Here is a 24,305-nt window from a genome sequence, read left to right on the forward strand (position 1 = left end):
AGTTTCCGCATAAAACACAGTAACTAAGTACAACAGCAGAGCATACAGGCTTGGATTCAAACCAGTAACCTGCCGAGTACGAACCCCATTCCACAGCGCCCAGTTCCCAAGCCGCGCGTCGATGCCTGTTCGTTGCTTGGTTCTCAGCGTCAATAACAAATATAATGCTCCATGCGCTGTGATCTAATAGGGCAAACCACGGAAGTCAAGAATACTTTTCCAGAAGTCAGATTTCTTGAATAGCCCAGCGACTATTACATTGTCAAGAAGCATTCTGTTCTATAGTTTGTTTCACAGTCAAATCTAGAGCTCATAACGTGACGAGAACAGTCCTAATGTATTTGAATACATTTATACAAAGACTGAATAATGGCTACAGAATTTCATGAAGCTAAACCTACGATGGCTCAATTTTGTGGGCCCTCAGATTTTAATTGGGAAACTTGGATGTTTCCAAGTTAATGTATGTTCAATAATTCTCTTGTGTTTGGATTATTTACGACGCGAAACTTGGTCAGTGGCATTTATGCAGTGTCACAAACGCCTACATTTTGCGTTTTGGACGAATGCTTTGTGTTGAAAAGCATGAAACATTGGGTACTTGGCATAAAATGAATTAATGGTTTCATCATCGCACTCAGCTGTGCTGATGCAGTGAAAGGTTTCGACGGACTGGACTCGTAGGTCGATTGAATCTGGTGTCAGAGTTGCAATATTAAGACGAAAATTCTCCGGGATGTCGCGCCGTATAATACAGTAGAAACTGACCGACGTTTCAGAGGTGCTTACTTCCTGCATCATTGGGCACTCATCGCCCTGATGATGGTAGGTAATAAGCACCTCTGAAACGTCGGCCAGTTTCTACTAGATTACTTGCCGCTGTGAGAAGCTGAAATCTCACTTACAGCAAGGATGTTTCTGGCAAAGTGACAACTTGCAAGATCAAGAAGGAGATGGGGGATACCATTGAGGTTGGTTTTATGGAAATAAGTTGCGAGTACGTGGACTGGATCCGTGTGGCTTGGCACTAGGACAGACGGAGGATTCTGTTGATCCTCGGGGTTCTGTTAAAGGCCTGCTTCGTGTTCGGCAGGTCCCGGGTTAAAATCTCGGCTCAGAGCCCGGCTATCTCAGCCCCTTCAGGCAAATTCCGGGATGGTACCGTAAATTAGGCCACGACCGCTTCCTTCCACATCCTTTCTAATTCATTATTCATTGTCTTCCTCTCATTCGACGCTGTGTAATCCGTTGAATTGTAAAAAGATAATCACGAGGAGGTTTTATCATTATCGCAGCTGCGTCGTCTCACGCACGGCTCTGCCTGATTTCCGCTGGCCTTGACCTAAGTAATTGGTTCACGCGGCGATTTCTTGCTTCAGGCAGGATCCGGTACGAGAGCTCGTGGCAGAATTTCCTGAAGAGGACGTCTGCATTTTATGGCTGTCGACACGATCACTGTGATGGAAAAGTTCTCTTATCACGGAATGTTAAACTGCAGGTCGTGTCTCAAATATTTTTAGATGCATTTAACTCTTTGAAGCACAGTGGTAACTATATGTACCACCTGCAGTTATATTTATGGGGTCTTCTTAAGGTACAATTTGGCTGCACGCGACAGAGACGGACTCATCGCAGCTTCCCGCCACTCACTTTTGAGGTGACGACCGAGACATGCGGCAAAGTGTTTGTTTTGTTGAGACGCGTGCACATATTCTGTGAAAAATGAGTATAAAAATGCTTCTAAAAAGGGTACTCGAAGAAGAAGAAGAAGAAGATGTGTTGCTGTGTTATTTGTTGCGAAAGAAAGAAAGAAAGAAAGAAAGAAAACCTACGAGTTCAATATTCAAAACCAGACGCGAAGAAGGGTCTTTCTGTCTGTTAATAAAGAATCATTTATCATTAGAAGAAGAAAGTTTCAGGAGTTATTTCAGATTGAATCAAAAGCAGTTTGGTTACGCACTGAGTTTAATAGGAAAAACATACAAACAACAAAAACTGTCGCTCACGTTACGGTTAAGTTTCTTATATTGTATTATTACTAATTATGTCACAAATGTAATGACAATTGTCTTCATTCTGTGATGTTGGTTGGTTCGGGGGTCGAGGCAGTTCTTATAGGAGAATACCTCAGATGAACTTGGGTTGGACATCCCATGTTGCTCCTCGCATATCCATCTGAATCACTTCATAGTGACTTAAAATGTTAGCTTGTATTTTCAAACGTGGAGCCTTTACGTGGTTCCCAAATGAAGCAATTTCGTCTTCAATTTCTGTATCAGTGTTGGCACTTAACTGTTGCACGAGATTATCAAGAATATCATCATGATTGTTGTTGCGTCTTTTTCGTCGTGGAGGCTGTGGTACAGAGGACTGCGATGCTTCATCTGGACAACCTTCGCTGTTTTCAGTCCGAGTCTCAAACTGTGCGTTTGCCGCTGAATCTGACTCAACATTAGATGCAGTAGGTCTTTCTGTTGAAACCGGTTCTAAGAATTGGAGTCTCTTGAAAAAATCCCACTTAGAATTTTTCGGTGGTGCAGCTGATCCGGTTGACATTTTTCTTTTGCGTTTAAATCGATTGTATGAATCCCGTATATACTTCCAGCGTTTTCTACAGTCTCCATCTGAAATGAGAAAATACGCCCATTTTCGTGTGCGTGTTCTTTGTGTACGATATCACTTATTGAGTGATTGACAATTTTTTCCCTTCAGATTTATGGCGACTGGCGAAAGTTACGCTTCACTATCGTTTGCTTACCGTATATCAGCGCGTCATATTTCACCAATCGTGAAAGAGGTTCTTAGGTGTCTAAGAAACAAGTTGGTACCTCAACTCATGCCTGAACCTACGCAACGAGAGTTTCAACGCATTTCAAACGAATTTTGGATAAAATGGAATTTTCCGAACGCCGTTGGAGCCAATCTCTTTCAACTACAAAGCTTTCTTTTCTATCGTTCTTTTAGCCATCGTGGACGCTAATTACAAGTTTATTGCGGTCGACGTCGGTGCATATGGCAAAGAAGGTGATTATTGGAAATAACTTTAATCTTCCGGGTCCTGAGTGCCTTCCGGGAACCATTTCTAACTTTCAGGCGAAGCATCGGGTCTCGACGCGTATCTGATGAAGTTGCAAAGAATGACGTAACTGAACAGACATTCAATTATCGCCTTTGTCGTGCCGGAAGGGTATCGGAAAATGCATTTGGGTTGATTTGCCAAGTATTTTGAGTGTTTTATACACACATAAACATTTTGCCGGAGACATGTGATGATTTGATATTAGTCGCCTGTTACGCGATGGATTCCTAGTAAAAATCTGGAAAAACTTTCTATCACTTCAGTAATGACGTGGAAACAACGCCACCAAACACGCACTCCTTATCTCGAGCAGGAGGCGAGATAAGAGAAGAGTTGAGAAAATATCTCATGTCAGACGCTGGTGCAGTTTCTAGGGAAGTAGATCGCAAAAACCTGGTAATAATCCATTCATTGCATGACGTGTTTAAGTCTAGAAGACGTTATATTGTATTATAAAAACGCAAACAACTAACCACTTTTGTCTAATTAGGCGAGCTTCGGGATTTAGAGGGTTAAGTCTGGCATTTATGAAAGCGACAGTGAACTTATGAGTCCTGCAAATTTCGTGACTGTCAGGCATCGAGCAGGACCCCGTTCCTTGGCGTATAAAAATGTATTCTGTGAAAGTTAAGTTGCCACCACGCCCCGCAGTAAAGCTGACAACCGATTTCAGACTACGTTGCCGATAACTGGGTTACACCGAACGCCTATTGATTGCAGCATCCTTGGCGATGTAAAAGTCTGACCAGAACGAGCTGCATGGAGCAGAGTCCTTCTTCAGCCCTCGGTCGGTCGGCTAGTCAAATTCTGAACGAAATTCTTATCTCCTTATAACGCAGTTTCCTCCTCGCTCTTGTCACTTCATCCGTCTCGGGTCCAGATATTACCCTCAGCGCTCTCTTCTCAGACACCCCGAGTCTGTGTTTTCGCTTGAAGTGAAAGACCGGGTTTCACACCCATACAAAACAGTAGGAAACATTCGTTGTTAGAGAGGAGACGGGAAACAGAAGATTGTGAACTGCGGGCGGGAGAATGTGAAGGTGCGTCGTGCAGTTGTAATACGCTTGGAAGTGCCTGAGGTAAAGTTGGTAATCGGCTTCCTCAGACGTTGGTAGTATTTCGTAGGATTGGCGGGCAGATTGAAATAGCTGAAGATTGTCAGTTTGTAGATAATAATATGAAGAGTTTTATTCAGTCTCAAGACAAGATCAAGTTCACGCGCCCTGGGACCATGAAGTTTATGTATAATATCGAAGAAGGTGGCGTGATGTCATTCTCTTTATGAGTGCGACCTCACACGTGATCTCGTTACAGGCGATGACATCATAAGGAAACTGTTATCACAGGAGGCGTTGCGAGCTGTGAGGGCGCTCTCATATTACATCTGCTTAATCTCAATACGTGGAACTTACACAGTGTCTGAATTTAATTCGGATGGAGTTCGGACCTCAGCTTCTGGGGAATGCGGTGATGATCCTTCGCGGAAGTGTAGGCAACTGTCAGTTGCTCGAGAGACGTGCTAATTCCTTTCTTGTAGCTCCTGAGAAATGCCGCCAGTCGTTTTTCTGGGTCTCTCCGACTGTCGGTTGTTTCCATGGAGACGGTTCCCTGACCTTGACCGCTATTTGTGATCTGGCCTTCGGCGTTGTGCGAGGGCTGGGCCTGCCAAAGAATTACGGAATGTTGGTCGTTCGCTTAATAACTCGCCCTGCTCGATTAATCCAGACCCGGGGACTAACAGGAATCTTTACTCGAATTTACCGCGGGCCGGCGAGGGAAGTAGGTTGTGTGGATAAAGCTGGCTCAGGAGGAGAATGCCCCGCGTAGCGAACTTTCGGGTTGCTGCCCTCAACAGCGCTGAACGGATTTTGATGAAACTGAACGCGAACTGGCGTCGGTAGGCATCGCTTCGGGAAATTCTCCGCTCCACATTTAGCTCATCTCTGGTTTTCAGAGTTCACTTGGCAAATGTTCACATTCGCTGGCTTCATATTTTAGGGTAACAAGTTTGAATCCACGAAGTCATTGTCATTATCGGAGATAGAATTGAAGTTGCTCAAAATCTGCCACCACGCGAGATCCGACATACAGACAATTGTCTCAGTTCCTTGCCCACGTAAAACCGACGTTTCGGGAACAAACCCTGAAGATGGGGACAGAGTTTGTTCCCGAAACGTCGGTTTACTACGGTAACCAGTTGATTATGTGTAATAAAATTGTTTGTATCTTGTGAATCACACAAAACATCATAGTTGAATGGTTAGTACTCCTGCTACATGTTTGGCAGGTCCTGGGTTCAGATCTTGGCCTGCAGACTGGCTATCGTGACGAAGGCTTGTTGTGGTTTTCCTCAGTCCCTCCAGAAAATGCTTGGATAGTTCCTTAAATTAGGCCATGATCACTTCTGTCCACATGTTTTCCAATTCTCTGTTTACTATCATCCTCTCACTCGACATTATAAAGTCTCAGCTAGTGACAGCATCGTTAAATAAAGTATAAATAAATTGTGAGTCACATGAAGATGGCTGCCTTCTGGGTTGTAGCATTACAACACAGAAAACGAGTCATATTCGTACTCGCCACTGTGAGAACCTCAATTCTTACTGTGACTCGCATGCTTTTGTTATGCTGTAACTTTGTGTGCCTGAAACTCGGGACTGTCAGTGTGATGGTATGAGATAAGAAATTCATGAACATGTGTCTGCACGACCTTGAATTTTAAGACATCCCATCTTACTAGTGACATCTTATAAATTGATCTGAAGTTGTCACTGACATGAAATCCCACAGTCTTGGACTGGGGACATTAAAATATCATAGTAATTTATAAAAAATACATTTAACACTGCTTTAGCTTTATTCAGCTTTCAGTATCACATTTAATTTTCATTGTTGCAATTTGCATGCTCTTTCCTAATGTTCTTCAGTAAGACACATCCTAGTTGCTGATTTAACTTCCTTGTGTAGAGCAGATGCTCATGGGAAAAGAGTGTGAAGATGACAGCGTTGTGGGATATTGCGCAGTGTAGTGTAATATAAATTGACACCATTATTAGGCGATCTCTCTGGTGATGAAGGCAGTAAGCATATTCCCCTTGTTACTTCATGCTTTTAAGTTAGTCATGTTTCTTTTCTGTATTAATAACATAGGCAGGAAAACTGTGACATGAGTTAAGAAAAATAAAAGCAGTAAGTACAGTTTCTATGGGATATTATGATACAATGTATAAAATGTGAAAGTAGGGCAAGGAAATATCTCAATTTGGGAACTCTACATTCAGACAGGTAAAATGCCATTTGTTGCTTTCGAACATTTTCGCTAGATCTACTGATACTATTGGTAGCACTGCATTAATCTAAATATATCGATATGGGAAAGAATGACTAGCGAAATTGCGTCGATCACTTTCGTAACCTGTTTTGAAGTACAGTACATATTTCTTGTACAGAGGTTTTGCAGTTATGTCAGACAGCAGACTGGCCGTATCTGATGCGAAGGTCTGAAAAAACAAGCACACAAACTGTGATGATCTCGTGGTAGTGGATTGTGTCTTGGAGTCTACGACTAGACAGCGGCGGATTTATCGTACGTAGTAAGATTTAGCAATTTGTGCGTTGTATTATAATTTTAACGGTTACATTATTTCTTGACGATGACTTCGCAGTTATACACACGAAAGTAAACAAGGTACGAAGTACTGGTTAATCTTGCACTTGTACTACCTTATCCGTGTGTTTGGTCACGTAACTTCGTCTTGTTTCAGGTTCGGACTTCTGTAGGGCCCTATTAAGCATGACAGATCTGCGATTCGATGGCCGAGTGGTTGTAGTTACAGGAGCTGATGCAGGTGATTATCGTACACGAAAATAATGTTTGTGCCTGATCGCTTTTCTAGTATGCAAGACTTTCTTTCGGAAATATTTAATTCTTGTCGAAATTATTTTAGGTTATCGTTCTTGTCTTCGCGGTTTCAGCTTCATTAATGACTATATTGTACAAAAAAAATATAGTTCTTTCCCTCATTTGTTAAGACAAAAATATGAAATTGAAGGGTGTGGGCTGCTACAACAGTATGTTTCCAGTTTTAATTGTACCAGTTTGTGTGTGTCCATTTCCATGGATAAAAGTTGTCATGATAATATTAAAGTATGATGAGACTCCACATGCCATGTGATGTGTGCACTGCAGAGGTGAGTTAATACCCTTCTCTTTTATCATTTGTCTGTTTCCATTGTCTCATAATCGTATTAATCATGGCATTTGCTTACAACTTCTTGTAATGAACAGTTCTGTGTGTCGTTTCACCCACTTATCATTTCTTGTGTGCCAGTTCCTCATAATTCTGACCAGCCATGACTTTATGTTTCAGGCCTGGGTAAAGCATATGCCCTGCTGTTTGCGGAGCGTGGAGCATCAGTTGTGGTGAATGACCTTGGTGGTGGTCGCCATGGCGATGGGAAGAGTAGCAGTGCAGCAGACAGTGTTGTAGAAGAGATCCGGCACAAAGGTGGGTTTAGTGCATTATGATGCTTGTTGGCTGCTACTGCATTTGCATGTAAGTTTCTTGTTTGTCCTCTCACCTCTTCTCTTTCTCCTTCCTTCTTACAAACTGCTTCCTTGTGTCCCCCTCTACCACCTCCGTCTGATTCCCTTTCCTTTCCAACTTCTGTTTTACGGTGAAGTCGCAGCACCGCGGGATTGCATCTGTATCGTAGATTGTTTTGTTTCTGGTAGGTGGCAAGGCTGTAGCCAACTATGATTCTGTGGTGAATGGAGAGAAGATTATATAGACGGCTCTGGAAGAGTTTGGACGAGTAGATGTGGTAGTGAACAATGCTGGCATCCTGGACAAGTCATTCTCCAGGATTAGTGACGCAGACTGGAGTATGTTTGAGATTAAATCTTATTCTTGGCCATAATATCAGATTGTGGGGTACTTTCAGTGTATTTGGACTGCTACAGTCAGTCAGGCAGAAAACTAAGAGCGCCAGTGACTGGATATTATGTAGCTGTCCCAGGGGCCATTTTACCTTAAAGTCTGATAGTTCAGTGAAATTGGAATATCATTTTTCTGCAGAGACTAATTCTGAAAGAGTTAAAATTCACAAGCGTCTATTCTCATTGTGGTTCTGACCAGTTTCAAGAGACTGTCCATGGCATTTGCCTAGAGAGGCTGAGGAAAACCTTGACAAATACTGTCTGCTATGCTGAGCTGTTTTGACTGTTATTGATATTGTATAGGAGGCCAAAAGAAAAGGGACTATGGTAGATTTCTTGAGTTCAGGGATGGTTTTGCATGCTTTTTTGTCTAGTTACTAGTGCTGTTGAGGTTTAATGATCATTTGTTACTGTTGCAGGCTTAATTCAGGACGTACACCTAACAGGTGCTTTCAAGGCAACTCGAGCCGCGTGGCCTCACTTCCGTAAACAAAAGTATGGACGTGTCATTGTGACATCCTCCAATTCTGGTCTATATGGGAACTTTGGGCAGGCAAACTACAGGTCGGTGTTAGTGACACTTTAGTATATTTATCTTTCATAGGATTGATCATTTGTATAATGTGTGCGTGATATCTTGGACATTAATCTGTTCTGCTTTGAATATCTTTGGGATTTAAAAGTATTAATTACAATACACCCCTCCCCCCGCCTATGAAATATTGATTTAACATTCTGGTTATTTATAAAAATAAAAGTTTGTCTTTGGTTGCCAGAAATGGTAGAAACTGTTTTCCCCCACAGTTCCTCAAGACAGATGCTGGGATAGTGTGTTATATAACCGAGGGTCACTTCTACATCCTCTCCAGTTCGTCATTCACCATCGCTCTTCCTTTCAGGACTGTGTAATTCGTGCGGCTGAAAAGTTGTTCTCAAATAAGAAAGTTGGTGTGAGCGATGGCCGCTTTATGCATTTCTTGGGAAGAGTCCATGTATGTTTTTTTTATGGTTGCAGTGCTGCCAAGATGGGGCTGGTCGGTCTGAACAATACGTTAGCGATAGAGGGCAGGAAGGACAACATCCACTGCAATGTGATTGTGCCAACTGCGGCATCCCGGCTTACTGAAGACATCCTGCCACCTGGTGGGTGCTGCTGATACTAAAGCCTGACAGTGTGTCACTTCTGTTTACAATAAATGAACATCAAAGTGATGCAAACAGTGCATTTTGGAAGTATATTCACCCTTTTGTCATATTATCAGTTGTAATAAATAGTTCATGTTTTGGAGATCTGTTATCAGCAGTTTTTAATATTGTCTCATGATTATAAACACTAATGTGATACTGATAAGTCACTTGTTTGTTGCACAGATTTCTTTGCGCAGCTGCGCCCAGAGCTGATTGCGCCAGTCGTCACGTGGCTGTGTCACGAATCCTGTGAGGAGACTGGCTCCATCATCGAGTCTGCTGCTGGCTGGGCAGGAAAATGTAAGTGTCAGTGGCACCCCTGTTCGGAATATGCTCGATGCCTGTAACGACACCACTGGTTCTGAGTGATGTGATGCCGTCCAAAACAGGACTGCATTTCATTAGGGTCATGAAGGTTGGGTCTGTTGTTGCTCTTTCAGTGAAATGCAGAAATGATTTTTTCACTGCAAATCACAATCGTAGATAAGTCGCAGAATCTGCATGTGGACTTCCGTAGATGTGTCAACAGCGGTAGAATGACCGGATTCATGTTTCAAGGGTCCTGATTTCAGTGAGACAGCTTGGAATAGCCATGAAACGCAGTAATGATAGACAAGCAGAGAACCGTTTACCTCCCGTGCTGAGTGTCGGCAGAACTTTCCATCAGGATGCGTTCTTGTCTGACAACCTTCAGGTTATCTGGTGCGTTCACCGGGCGGCCTGCTGCGTGCACAGATGAATGAGCTGGTGACACCAGAGGCTGTTCGTGAGAACTGGGGCAAGGTGAAAGATATGTCTGCTGCCGTTAAATTGGAGTCCATCCAGGAGGCATCTGGTACCCTGATGACCGTTCTGGAGCAGATGAAGTCGAACTCTGGGCTTTCTTCTGATGGCGTGAGTTATGACTCGATGTAGTTTTTTACATATGCTTTCAGATAGTAATTATTCAAGTTACCCCTGTGTCTAAGCACCATCCAGTGGAGGTGTATAGAGGGAGTGTAGTATAAGACGTATGAATGAGCAGAATTAATTTTGTTTATTGTGTACAGGGTTTTAGCCCGTCGCCATAATTGTAGTACGTGGTTTACGTTACTTCAGTTGTGTGTTTCTTGCGTATGGTGTTGGAAGAAGCTGACTGCTTCATTGTGGCTTACGCCACTGGAGGTCCAGTATTTTGTTAAATGAGGTGTACATTAGTTTTGGCAATGGCTGGTGCTGCCATCCAAGTATTGATGGTGGCTAATGTTTGTGCAGACTTGAACTTCTTTTGTCTTCTTGGTGACACTTATTCTGTGAACATGGTTTAAGGTCCTGATTTCCTTTCCAGAAGAGTGTTGTGACAAAGTTCCAATACACTCCTCGTGACCTGATCCTGTATGCACTGGGAGGTGAGTAATGTGCCATTATGTGCGTGTGTTTGTGACAGTGTGACAGACAAGTAATGTGTTTGTTTTATTGCAGTTGGTAGCACTGTGACCAACCCAAGTGACCTGAGATTCCTGTATGAAGGCCACGCAGACTTCTCTGCGTTGCCGACGTTCCTCGTGTTGCAAGGCGTGTCTGCCGTGATGGAGTCTAGTGTTACTGCTGAGGTGTTCAGTGGCAGGGATTTCAATCCTGCCAGGGTAAGTGAGGTTATGTCTTGATAAGCAGACTCTTTTGAGGATAACCGCAAGGTTCAGCATCGGTCATTTCGAAGCCTGCCTTCGGATGCAACCCTGAGCCACCTCACAATCTTCTTGCTGTGTTTTTATCTCTGTATGTGCATTTCTTGCCTTCGCAGCTGAACATGTCCATATATCTTAACGCAAGGCACATTTTACTGCCTGTGCTTTGTCTATTACGAATATAATAGCCAGTCTCCATCGCACTTGACTTGTTTAGTTCACTGTACATGCAGTGAGGAAGAAATTAAAAGTCTGCTGGTCCTCATGGAATGAAAGCAGATCCAGCTTCTGCAAAAATAATACTGCAGTGAGTTGTTTTTCTGTTCAGTGCAACGGAGGATCATTCAGGTCGTATTCTATGCTAGTGAAGTTGTAATTGAGCAGTGTGGTGTGGACTCGGGGAATGCTTGCTATCATTCAGTCCAAAATGTTTTGTCCTCTCATCTCACATCAAGAAAACTAAAGATACAAAAGTTGTGCTGTATGGGTGTTAAACTTGGTCTCCCACTTTGAGGGAGGAACATAGATTGAGGGTCTTTGAGAACAGAGTGTTTAGGATATTTCGACCTAAGAGGCAGGAAGAAAATTGCATTATGAGCTTCACGGACTGTACCCCTCACTTGATACTGTTAGGGCGATTAAATCGAGGAGGATAAGACGGGCGGGACATGCGGAACGCATTGTGGAGGGGTGGGGTGTTTACAAGATATTGGTTAGAAGGCCTGAAGGGAGGAGATTGTGGGTGAGACATTGGCGTAGGTGGGATGGCGTTGAGATGGACCTTTGGGAGATAGGAATCTATGGAGCAAACTGGATGCAGCTGGCTCAGGTTAGTCTTATGGCAGGCTTTTGTGAACTCAGTGATGAACCTTTGGCTTCTATAAAGAAAGTGTTCTATTTTTTGAGAAGCCAAGTATACAGTCAGTTTTTCAAAGAATATCCTGCACCATAGAGAGAGTGAGGATAGAATTCACACTGATTCAGTTAGCTGCACAGAGTGTAGATGCTTCCCACTGGCATGCCACTCGGTCATGTAAACAAATGACAGTATTCAGTTGTTTTTGCAGATATATCATAAAGTATTTCTTTCTTTCTTTCCACTAAATGGATTCGAGAAGTTCTGCTAACTTAAAGATAGTTCAGTGGTTTCGACGTAGAGAATGATTGGATTATGAACCTTAGGGTTGCTGATGAGGCACAAAGGAATGAGAAACGATTGAGTACATAATTGGAGTTGACTGAGGAGGATCGTGTTGCTGCTATGTTGCCAGATGTTGCATGGTGAGCAGTACTTGGAGGTTCTGCGTCCCATCAACAGTGAAGGGACTCTTGAGGTGCACTGCAAGGTGGTGGATGTGTTGGACAAGGGATCCGGGACTGTTGTGCTGGTGGAAGGTGAGATAAAATTGTGCAGTATGATCATTCCATTTGTAACTTCTGTCAACTTGGTTCGTGCAGTTGTAACGTGTCTCTTTTTCTTTGATCTGTCTAGGCTAGGGGGAATATAAGTGGTTTAAAAGTCTAGTCTTCAAGGTGATACAAATTCAGTTGCTGTCTGTTGTCATTATTGCAGTGGAGACATTTGATGAAAGTGGTGAGAAGGTGGCACAGTCCCTGCTGACAACATTTGCTGTTGGAATGAAGGGTGTTACAGACAAGCGTACTTCACCCTATGATGTGCCAACAGCAGAACCACCAAAGCGGATTCCTGATTTGTCTGTTGAGCAACACACGTCTCTTGATCAGGTCAGAATAGAGGGTAGCATGTGTTACGTGTGAGGCTCTTTGGTTATTTTTCTTTGAGGGGGGGGGGGGGGTGAATGTAACTTTTCTTATTCTGTGTATGTATTTTTAGTTTCTTCTGTCAGTAGTACTAACGTGTGAAATATGGAGAAGAAGCACAATCTAATTAAGATCTTGACATATTTGTGGTGATAGAGCTTTGTAAAATGTGCATCCTTAAGATTATTTGATGTAGACTGAAAATGCTGACTGCTTTGAATCTGCACTTATTGCTGTGTGTGAAAATTATGACTAATGAAACACTGCAGCTAAGTCTGTAGAATTTAGTATGGAGAGAGATCATAAACACACCTACAAATTAATTGTCAATGTTTCTTCACTTCAACATTATTTCCTGCAGGCTGCACTCTACCGACTGTCTGGAGACCGCAACCCACTTCACATTGATTCGAATGTGGCTGCATTTGGTGGATTTGATCGGCCCATCCTGCACGGTCTGTGTTCGCTGGGCTTCTCAGCCCGCCATGTCCTACAGCAGTATGTGGATAATGATCCAACCAAATTCAAAGCCATAAAGGTGTGTAATAGAAACATCTCTTTTTGGGGCTTTCCTATTTTCACATTCTCATGATAACATTCCAGCACCCTCTTTCTGTTGTTCTATGGATTGTTTGTGTTCACAGCATTTTTCACTTGCCTCTTCCGTGTCTGATGTACAGTTCAGTTGATGTCAGTCATTGTACTTTCTTATTCTTTCCACATGCTTTCCTATTTTCTCGCATCCCTGTTGGAATACTTCATAACCGTGACTCCCATTCACAGTGGATACGTTAAGGGAGGCCTATGGTAAGTAAAAAAATATTCATGTGAAGCATGGTGCAATGGTGTGGCTTGATAGTATATTTCTAAGTTGTAATTCCGGAGGACTGTTCATAACATTTTACCATTTCAGTCTCTTCTTTTTAATTTTATCATCTTGTTGCTTTGTAAGTTCTTTGTACTTTTTTTCCATCAGAGAGATTGTTAAATATGATGTTATTTCATGAATGTGTTTCATTTTCAGAGGTTATATAGCATCAGATAGAATGAGAGGATAATGAATGGGTATGAATTTGGAAAGGGGCAGTAATATTAATTTTCATGTTACTATGCTGGAAGTTCTTTGGAGGGACTGAGGAGAACTCTGATTAGCCTGAGAAGGATAGTCAGAAACTGGACTGAGATGCAACCTGATATCCCCATTAATATGGTTTAGATCGTTGCACTACACAGGCCATCAGAGTGTGAGGGTATGAAGAAAATGATGACTGTCACTGGTTTACAGGCTCGGTTCAGCAAGCCGGTTATCCCTGGGCAGACACTACAGACTGACATGTGGCAACAGGGGAACCGTATCCACTTTCAGACCAAGGTGAAAGAGACGGGGAGCGTGGTGATATCTGGCGCATATGTCGATCTCACCGAGGCATCCGTCCCGCAGCACAAGGTACGTTTTTGTGGCTGACTGATGGGCCAAGATCATCTTTGATGATGGTTGTTCTGCTGGTGAGAAATTTCGTTGCTGCTGGCCTTTCATCACGTTCACATAATTCTGCCCTTATGCTCTGTCATGAGCTGGTTGAGTCCTATCTATCTCTTCACATCATATTTCTCTAAGGTGCATTTTAGTAATGTCTGTGTGTGTGTGTGTAGATCTCCCAAGTACTGTTTTCCTTTCAGCTTTTCCAATGAAATTTTTGTGTCAAATTTCATGTCTACGCAGTGGAAATAAAAAGTCACACATATTGCAGGTTCCTCACAGAAAAATGCAATTTGATTATGCAGTACACTGCTACTAAACAAGACGAAGCATTTGAGCTGTGTTGTTTGCATGTAAAGCTTACTTAATATAAATGTACATTTTGATGTAAATTCTGTAATTGTGTGTTGGAGAATGTTTAATTTAGTGTGGGTTTAATGAGCCAAATATAAGATTTAATTCTGGATTTTTAGTAAAATGATAGGAAAGCTCTGATGGGCAGGGCATACAGCATGCATGAGCAAGACATGAAATGAGTACAGAATTTTGTGTGGAAAACCTGAGGGAAGAGATGGCTTCAGAGACCAACTCATAGATGGGAGTGTAATATTAAAATGGATCTTTAAAATACTGGGTGTTAGGTTGTGGATTGTGTTCAAGTGGTTCAAGATAAGTCCATGAGGCAGGCCTGAGCTGTGTGGTGTTTGTTCCTACAGATTGCAAGTTGTGTTTATAATCGATATAAAGTGTAACTGATATTCTGTTATCTTGTGATAACCTGCATTGTTCAGCCTAGCAATTTCTTACTCTCAGTGACAAGGTTATGTTACCTTTTTGTTAAGATCCCAAACATTACAGCATTGCTAGTATCACATCTTCAGTAAGATCCATTTTAACCCTTTAAAGCTGAGTTGTAACTGTATGTACCACCTGCTGTAACAGTCATTATCTCTGCATTTTGCCCACAGAATATATAATGTGGGTTTTATATTGATCTCAGAATAAACAGTAATTTATTTCTCTAAGCAGCATTAACTAGTTTAGTGTTGTCGTGGAGACGTGTTGTGTTTTCTTTGAGGTAACAATGGATTGATAGAATATTATGCACCTTCACTGTGGCTGAAGGGGTTAATTATTTTCTTTAATTTCCTAGTTGGTCTTCAGAGGTTACTCAAGAGCTCTATGGAATTTCTTTGTTTTCTCTTTCCTAGTTACATTTCCAGCTTATGGTAAATATCTGCAAATCAATTTCTCAGGATATTTGCATCTTCAGTGGGCAAAGTGAGGAACAAACTTCACGATTTGTACAGTTCACTTAGTGCTTTGTGAATAGTGAACTGTGGGAGACAAAGAGAAGTTGTCACATGAATACATTGTTTCACTACACTTGTTTATGTAAAATGTCATTAGGTCAGAAATTGGCTTAGACTTGGAAAAAAATTTTGGCATGAAGCTGGGGGTGGAGCCGAGTCATGATATGGCCATTTGTGTGTGTTTTGTGTAACAGAATAATGAACCTTTGTTTTGTAAAAGCAGTAAGTTTTTTGACTAGCTGAGTCACTGTCAAGGAGGCAGGAAAGACTTTGCACTTTAGCCTACATGTAAGGTTGTCTTGATAACATGTACAGTACAGTACAGTACAGTAGCTGTGTTCAAGGTCATGGAAGAAACACAAGTGAGTAGCTCTGATGTATGCTGGTTGCATCAGTCAGTCACTATGCCTGCTGTGATGAGGTCCACCAAGGTGAGGGAAGTGAAAACTGGAATTTGTAGTTGAGAGGCACATCTCATGTCCTGACATAGAATGAAAATATGAACATTGTTTTGCATTTGTTTTTAAGCTAAAAATATAGTATTCATAAATATTTAACACGTTCAGGAAGTACTCATTATTGATTACAGAGTGTGTAACCATCGAAACTACTCTCAGTAATGCTAAAGATCAAATTACATCATATCCATATTTTTCCACTTTTGTATGGTTGTAAAATATGGTTTCTTTCTTTGTGTGAAGAACCTAAATTGTGTTTGAAAACAACCAAATATTATTTGGGATCTTGAAGGATCAAATAAGTGGATTCTTAGGATAGTGAACTAAAGGACTAAATGTGTTGTTCATAAGATGAAAACACATAATGTATGCATAGTTTGGTGGGAATCCTGTTAAAAAAATTGGACATAAGTAAGACTGAGAATTTAAGGGGAGGATAATATTAAGCTGGATCTTAGACAAATACAGATGTGTTTGAACTGTGCCAAAGTGGCTTGGTCCTGCAGCTAGTGATACTGTTTGGTATTGGCAATGTTCGACCTTCGTTTTCTATCACCAGAGAGTTAACAGGTTCCTAGAGACATGCAGAAATGGTGTATGATGTTGGTGGCTTTGTAAACTGTAATGTGAGGTTGCATTGTTGGTGCAGGCATCCACATCAGCGCTGGATTCGGATGGTGTGTTTGACTTGCTGAAAAAGCGGGTTGCGGCAAACCCAGAGCGTGCCAAGAAGATCGGTGGTGTGTTCCAGTACAACATCACCAAAGATGGCAATACTGTTGCCACCTGGAGTATGTATCACACAGTTGTCATGGATTTACAGCACTGTTAGAGAGTAAATTTTATACAGACTAACTTAAAACTTTCATCGGTTAAACGTTTTGTCTGTGCGGTTAACTCTCCTACTTCATATCTGGCAGATCTTGGGTTTGTATCTCATTTGAGAGACAGGGTTTTCTTATCATAGTCACGGAAGGCAATGATGAGACCCTCGCCGGGTTCGCTTGTCACGGCCACTTGCAGCTGAAACGGAAAGACTTGTTATGCATTTCTGTTGCGTCCTACAGGAGCAGTGTGTGACGATGTTAACAGAAACCCAAAAAACAAAACAAGAGATAAACTTAGGAATTTTACATGATTACAGGCTTTGTGGCATATGTATTTGTCAAGAAGTTCTGGAAAAATGAAATGTATGCAGAAATTTGATGGTGAAACCTGAGGAACACCACTTGGAAGACTTGTAAGAAGTTTGGAGATTAATATTCAATTTTAGCTTTGATGTTAGCTATATTCAGTCCTCAGTTCATTTTAATTATGAGCTTTGAATATCAGAGAAGCAGACAGAAACAAGTATGGTGTCCATAGATGGATTTTCCAAGTAATATTTAAATGAAGATTTCTGTCTTCTGGGTTATTGCGCTGTGTAGTCTGGTCGATGTTAACCAACGTTTCAGAGGTCATACTGCCTCCGTCATCAGGGCGATGAATATGCCAATAGGGTGTGAGGAGTTGGATTTTATAGGCAGGGAAGTGAAAGGTGTAGCCTGCCCCGAGCCAATGGGAGCAGGTATGGGAGTGGACCAATGGTAGCACGTGGGCGAGGGTGGGAGAGGGAGAGAAAGTAGAGAGAGAAAGGTGAGTGTAGTTGTATGGATAAAGGCCCTGAAAGGGGCCGAGTTAGTGGTCTGGTTGGTTCTGGCGGCGCACTCTTGCTCGTTCTCGGAGTCCTCGGAGTGTGTGGATCAGAGGCTTCCAGGACCGGCTCAGGTGAAGTCCATCTTCCCTGTTAAAGTTATCAGGATGAAGTTCGATCTCGATGGCTTCCCTGATTAACCGGTCCATGTAGCCGGTTTTTGAGGAGAGGATAGAAGTGTCCTCTAGCTGTATCTTGTGCTCCAAGTTGAAGCGGTGTTCAGCAACCGCAGATTTCTCGGGCTGCCCGAGCCGGATGTGGCGTTCGTGCTCCTTGATCCTGGCCTCAACGGAACGGCCTGTCTGGCCGATGTAGACTTTTCCGCACTCGCAGGGAACTCTGTATACGCCAGGCGTCTTCAGTCCTAGGTCGTCCTTTACCGGCCGGAGAAAACTTGGAATTTTCTTTGGCGGAAGACCAACAGACTTGATGTCGTGCCTGGCCAGCAACCTGCTTATGCGGTTGAAGGTCGTCCCGACGTAGGGCAGGAAGGCAACCGAGGCTGGTTTTTCAGTAGGCGGTGGCAGCCTCGCAGGCGGATTGAGAGCTTTCTGAATCTGACGGTTGCTGTATCCGTTTTTCCTGAAGGTGGTGGTGAGTGCCTCCAGTTCACTCTGTAGGCTGTCGTGGTCGCAAAGGGCTTTAGCCCTGTGTACCAGGGTCGAGAGCACGGCCTGTTTGTTGGACGGGTGGTGATGGGAATTGGAGTTGAGGTAAAGGTCGGTATGGGTTGGTTTCCGGTACACCTTGTGGCCTAATGAGCCGTCAGGTTTCCGGTGAATGTCTATGTCGAGGAATGGGAGATGGCCGTCCTTTTCAGTCTCCATGGTGAACTGGATGACCTCTGAAACGTTGGTTAACATCGACCAGACTACACAGCGCAATAACCCAGAAGACAGAAATCTTCATATTCACCGCTGTGAGAACCTCAAGTCTTACATAATATTTAAATGTTTCAAAATGAAAATCATTTTATCAATCTGAAGAATTTGTGTTTTATGCTCATTATTTTACAATGGCTTCCTGTACATTCTAAATATATAATTTAGGACCAGCACAATGGAAATTACAAACATTTCTATAAATTTTGACCACGGTCCATGCAAGTGATAACTCACTTCAGAGGCATCCTCTGTTGGTCTGTAGTTGACTTCTGCAGCTGTGAAGTTGAAGTATCCATATTTCCTTGGTCTGACAGCTACTACATGAGATACATTTGTCCCTGCAGGGATCCTGTCAATCTTGATGTTGAGCTGACCACCCACCAAAGTGAAGGCCTCTTTGTGAAAGCTACTGTCACTCAGCTTAACACCAAGAGCAGTACTTGTGCCAACATTATATAGTGTGTACTGCAAAGAATGTTGTGTGTTATAATCAAACAAGTTTATGAGGTATGTTGGTATTATATGGGTACTAAATACAATATTATCATGAGATGCTCCATATTCTTTGGCTTGTAACATAAACGGCCTATGATATGTAAAAATTTCTATTCTGCAAAAACAACCGGACGATAATGTTTCTGAAACAATATGACATCTAAATATCCCAGCTACTATGTCCATGTCTTCAACCAGATATCTATTCAGTATCTGTTTCGAAATTAGCAATCTGGCACCCGTTTCTTCTTCCTCATTACCATCTACATAAGCAGCTAGGGCTGCGAGAACAAAAATACTTATAAATTTCATTCTTTCAAGACTTTTAACGAAATATTAATTTATACACTCCCCAACGTGTTGTACGCACGAGTACTTCGAATCTTTCCCAACGGAATGGCACTTCTTTATCAAAACTTCCAACTCGTTGCCAACTCACAAGCAACAAAGCATGTAATTCGACTCCTACTGGCAATGACCGCACTTAAAAATTAGTTCCGGTTCCCTTCATTGTCACCAATTTAAAAGTTAATGACGATAAAATATACCGTTCCAGCCGTTGCCAATGTTAAAATGAAACTGTTTTGGCTTCACTGTTAAACACGGAAGTTTAGAAGTTCCATAGTTTGTAACATGCTTTGTAACTCAGAACTGTAGTTTGTTAATCGGCTGTACTTCGTATGCGATTATTTGGAATAATTATTAGGCACATATGGATGTGCTTTGTTATCGGTAATATAACGTAACTGTGTTGAGAATCGTGTCGATGTCTCTGTCATCAGACCCGGAATTGGAAATGAAAGTTAAAAAAGGTTTGAAAACGTGTCAAACATGGATTGAGTTGTTTATGTTGAACTTATATACGTAACATTGCAAAGCACTGCCCCCGATGGTGGAGAAGAGGGTAGAAGTTACCAGACTGCATCATGAGTTGCAGGGACGTTGCTACGATGTGGAGTATGCCATTGGGTAAGGTTTAAAGGAAATTCTGTTCGTTCACTAGTATTCAAGAGGAACCTTGTTCCCAAGTGAATACTTTTCCACAGGCTTGTAGCAGCATCTTGCTCATTTCTAGTTGACATTTTGAATTATGTGAAGTGTAATTTCTTTATGTTACAAGGAAAGCTTATTATTTAATCAATTAACTTAGTGATTTTAGACCTTCATTCATTTGACATTTCTGCCTGGCAAAGGAATAAGATCCTGAGTCCTGACACAAAGTCGCCAAATATGGTGTGTGTGCATGTGTCTATCTATCTATATATATATATATATATGATTTGGAAGAAAAGTGAGAATCACAAGACCTTCCCAGAACTTTGTGTAGTTTTTTCAGCAGTTGTATTGTTCTCCAGGGCAGTGAAGTCTATGGAGGGGGCAGAGGATAACCTTGGTAACATACAGGAACTGCTGAAGAATGCGGTGTTCTTGCGACAGCAGATTAAGTATGAAGAAGCTCGCAGGTGAGTGTTATTGTGAATGTTGTGGACGTGATTTCTGTGGTCTGTCTGTGCCTTCTCTCAGGGTTCTTCCCATTTTATTCATATGTGAACTGAATGTAAGATGAGCAAATGTGTTTCAGTTGGAAAAGAATGTACTATAGCAAGTACAGAATGCTAAATTTGTGGGTTACCTGTGTTTTAGAATACATGAAGGAAATAGGGTTTGGGGAATTTGGGACACAAACTTGTTTTATAGCAACAGGAAGGAAGTCTGTCACTAGTGTAAATCCCCCATAAATAAATATCTCCTATGCGTAAGGAAAAAATGATCTGAATTGTTGTGTAGTACATGGACAAAACTATTCTGTGCAAATCCTCGTTTGGGAAGGAGTGATTCTACCAGTAAATTATAGCAGTGTTGTGTTAGCACTCCTGTTTCTCAAATGAATTACGTCCTATGCACAAGTCTCAGCAGGGGATTTGCTGTCCTGACTGAAGAGGGTTTTTTTTGTCAGTTTCCTCAGATCTTCCAGTTGAATCTGATCATAGTGTATCAGAATATGCCAGTTGATCCAGTGGTTTTTGAATGACTTATAAAGCAGTCTTATTAATTAAGTAAGCTGCATGTGTATGTCCATCTAGCCTGATTCAGTTACACAGCAGTTGACTGGTTTTTGTGAAATTTGGTGTGAATATCTACCATTTCAGTTCTCTTGATCTTCTGTTCATTTTAACTTTGTCATCTGCCATTACTGAATTGAGTTTTGAGGTTCTTATGATAGTGAATATGGAGGTGGCTGTCTTGCAGGTTGTTGCACCATTTAATGTAAAAATCAGTTTGTGCAACGTCGCAGGCAACCATCTTTGTAATGAGTTGTTTTGTAGGACACTAAATTAATTTTATTGCTCTGTGGATCACTGTTTCATTCACAGTAGTGTAGAATACCGGTCAGACAGTGTGTTAGTGATTTTTCACCTTGCTGTGATTCTTCATGTGTGTTAGAATTGTGTTTTGTTCTTGTGTGCTGATCCAAGAACATTTGGATTGGCATGCGCAACGCATGTGATTTATGTTGCATGTCTTGTCTGTGTAGGCTCCCCCACTAATGCTGTGACATGCCAGGTAATTGCTGCTTCCTGTTGTTTATTATGTTGGTAGTATATTATGGTAAGCAGTCACTACATGATCATGATGAAATTGGGGATATCACATGGCCTTAGAATTGTTACTGTGTAGGAGAAAGAGTGCATGGTCACATGGACATAATGTTTCATTGATACAGAGGACACTACAGAACAAGGTAACTGTGGTCCTATAAGTGGGAAATATTAACCTGTCAGTGTGGGCTGTGTCGAATGGACGTCTTTGCACGGTGTGATAGGTGCCATGTATGTTTCCAACATCAGAGTGAAAGAAATGACTATATTTATTCAATTGTGAGGTGATACTGAACTGTGCAATATCGTTATACTAAGAGACAGTATATTTAAGACATTTATTTCCTCTATTAGGTTGAAGGCCAGTTCATGCTTCATTGTTCAAAGTTCCTGCTTTTGGAAAAGTTCTTAATTACAGATAATAATGGCTACTTATTTCACCTGCTGTTTTGTGTGGGTGTTAAACTTGGTGTCTTGCACTGATGTCTGTGATGAGCAGAATACATGTAACTAAGAGAAACATACAGGCAGCGAGAGAAAATTACATAATGAGGAGCTTCATGAATTGTGCTGTTTTTTTGGGAAAGTGTTCAAATCAAGAAACCAGTGGGTGGTTGGTGTTGCCCAAGGAATGTAGTGGCACTTTAGTATTAGCAGTGGATAGTTATATAATCAATATTGTTTGTGCATGTTTTTTTTCCTTCAAATTAGCCATTTAATTACTATGTATTTGCATCGCTGTTTGTTTAATTTTGTTCAGATTACAATTTCATGTCTTGGATCCTCCATTCACAATAATCCTAATCCCATTTAGTATTAAGTAATTTGTACGGTTGAAATATAATTATTAAATAGCCTATGAATCAATTAGTCAGTTCATTCACCCTTTTAGCCACTTGATCTCTTAATCACAGTCAGGCGGCTAAGCAACCAGTGGATCAATCAACTGCTCATTCTGTTCAAAGATATTTGTTCGTACAGGAACAAGAAGGAGTCATACTAAATTAAGGGTTTGGTGCAGTCTTTACTGTATGATCTACTATTAGCTTCTCAAGGACTCTGCTTCATGAAAATTTTATTTACAATCACAAAATCATGTTTAGATCTTCAAGGACACCGGTTGACCACAGTTTGTTGGGAACAATACTGGTGATTCATGGTTAGGATCATTTTGGTTATATTTTGAGGATAAAATTCATATTTTGGGTATGAAATTCTTACTTGAAACTACATTTCTCGGGCATTTACAGTGAATCCTTCATTTAGTTCAGATGCCAAAAGTGGTGTTCTGAAAGTGCAAAGTTAAGAGCTTTCATTAAAGATTTCGGTGAGGAATATTTTAGTTCTGATGGAACAATTCTGTTCTGTAAACTTTGTGAAGTTAATGTTACAGCTGGTAAGGGATTTAATGTGCAACAACATTGTGATACAAGCAGTAGGCAGGTCAGGTTTCTGTTGCGATATGAAGTGAGCCTGCCAAGTGTACTGAACATACTGCACTGATTTCCTGGCAAGCAGTAGGCTGGTCAGGTGACAGACAGCTTTTCCCCGAGTAAAATCCCAAGGATCAATTAAGCTTCTTCTCTCAGCTATTCCCAGAAAGACAAAATGCATTCACTTTTAACTAACACAAATGCAAAAATAAACAGCATTCTGATGACGCAGTTGATTGAACATGTACTTTTGTTCTTGGGGAGGGGGGCACACCACACACACTTCTGAGTATATAAATGTCACTTATCAATGCCGTAAACGCCTCATGGCGTTTATTTATTTGATTCCTCGGGAATCATCGACACATAACCTCAACCGTTAAACGAGAACACCCTATCATTCCGTAACCTGATGACAGCCCACCTAGATCGCTGTTCGCACACATAAACTTACAGCACCTAAGACTAGATTCACGCAACAAATTTTACCAACTCTCTCTCTCTATCTCTGCGCGAACTTGACTACAGCGAATTCTAGTAGCGAACCCAGTAAACTACGTATTGAGCGGGAAATGCAGGGCATCGATATATCAGGAAGATCCAGAATCGTAATCTTGTAGGAGCCTGGTAGCCGAATGGATAGCGTGCTGGCCTGCGGAATACGACATCGGCAGTTCGAGACCCAGCGGATTCTTACAGTAGTATTAATTCTTAATTCTTACAGTAGTATTAAGTTCTAAATATAAAACGAGGGCAGGACTCAGGACTCAAACGATTTCTGATTTCTGATTTCTGCCCTCTAAAAATAATTGTGGGTTAACGGGAGGGTGGGGCGCCTAATATGATAGAATGAGGGGGGTTATGCACAAATATATAAAAGGGGGCTCAGTTGGGGGTATACCAACAACATACAGACATCAAAGCATATGAGTCGAAAAAGAAACAATCCAGCGAAATAAATCAAACCATCAAACCTGCATGCTTGTCATGTAAGCTGTTGAGTGTGTTCGCAGACTGACTTGATATCTGAACAGGAAACCTGATGGGACAATGAATGAAGTGTGTAATTACCTCTATAGGATGTACTTTAAATGTTGTGATTGTAAGTGTGAGATGATATGTTGACAGAAGTAAATGCAGTTTGGGATTGACATTATTGCTGTTTCCAGTTGGTATAGGTATCGTTTGTAGGCGTGGGTGGAGGTTTTTGTTATGTAGTGCTGTGACCTGCCGGGGTATTTTCTGTGCTTGTGGTGTGTTAAGCAAGGATAAAGGTTTTAAAACTTGTAAACTT

At 41.6% G+C, this 24,305-nt stretch overlaps 3 protein-coding genes across 3 annotated transcripts; 1 reads left to right on the plus strand and 2 right to left on the minus strand.

Annotated features, from left to right (window-relative positions):
• Positions 1–1,926: 1,926 nt before the first annotated feature.
• Positions 1,927–5,859, minus strand: LOC147872845 (uncharacterized). The gene is made up of 2 exons (XM_087355504.1): positions 4,492–5,859; positions 1,927–2,624 (listed from the first exon to the last, which is right to left on the minus strand). Exon 2 carries the CDS (start codon positions 2,554–2,556, stop codon positions 2,128–2,130), a length of 429 nt encoding a protein of 142 aa, XP_087211630.1. The 5' UTR covers positions 2,557–2,624; positions 4,492–5,859; the 3' UTR covers positions 1,927–2,127.
• A 990-nt stretch (positions 5,860–6,849) lies between these two features.
• On the plus strand, positions 6,850–18,659 carry LOC147872846 (peroxisomal multifunctional enzyme type 2-like). Its single transcript, XM_087355496.1, has 14 exons — positions 6,850–6,927; positions 7,450–7,587; positions 8,438–8,582; positions 9,034–9,161; positions 9,390–9,506; positions 9,901–10,100; positions 10,534–10,594; positions 10,668–10,831; positions 12,145–12,268; positions 12,447–12,619; positions 13,017–13,193; positions 13,941–14,102; positions 16,556–16,697; positions 17,051–18,659. Exons 1-14 carry the CDS (start codon positions 6,873–6,875, stop codon positions 17,110–17,112), a joined length of 1,848 nt encoding a protein of 615 aa, XP_087211622.1. The 5' UTR covers positions 6,850–6,872; the 3' UTR covers positions 17,113–18,659.
• LOC147872847 (translocon-associated protein subunit beta-like) lies at positions 15,955–23,806 on the minus strand. Its single transcript, XM_087355497.1, has 2 exons — positions 18,718–23,806; positions 15,955–16,929 (listed from the first exon to the last, which is right to left on the minus strand). Exons 1-2 carry the CDS (start codon positions 19,288–19,290, stop codon positions 16,843–16,845), a joined length of 660 nt encoding a protein of 219 aa, XP_087211623.1. The 5' UTR covers positions 19,291–23,806; the 3' UTR covers positions 15,955–16,842.
• Positions 23,807–24,305: the final 499 nt, after the last annotated feature.

The sequence above is a fragment of the Zootermopsis nevadensis genome, unplaced genomic scaffold (assembly GCF_977971745.1).
Source record: "Zootermopsis nevadensis isolate Lab colony 2312 unplaced genomic scaffold, Znev_1.0 Znev_ptg000024l, whole genome shotgun sequence".
Classification (NCBI taxonomy): Eukaryota; Metazoa; Arthropoda; class Insecta; order Blattodea; family Termopsidae; genus Zootermopsis; species Zootermopsis nevadensis.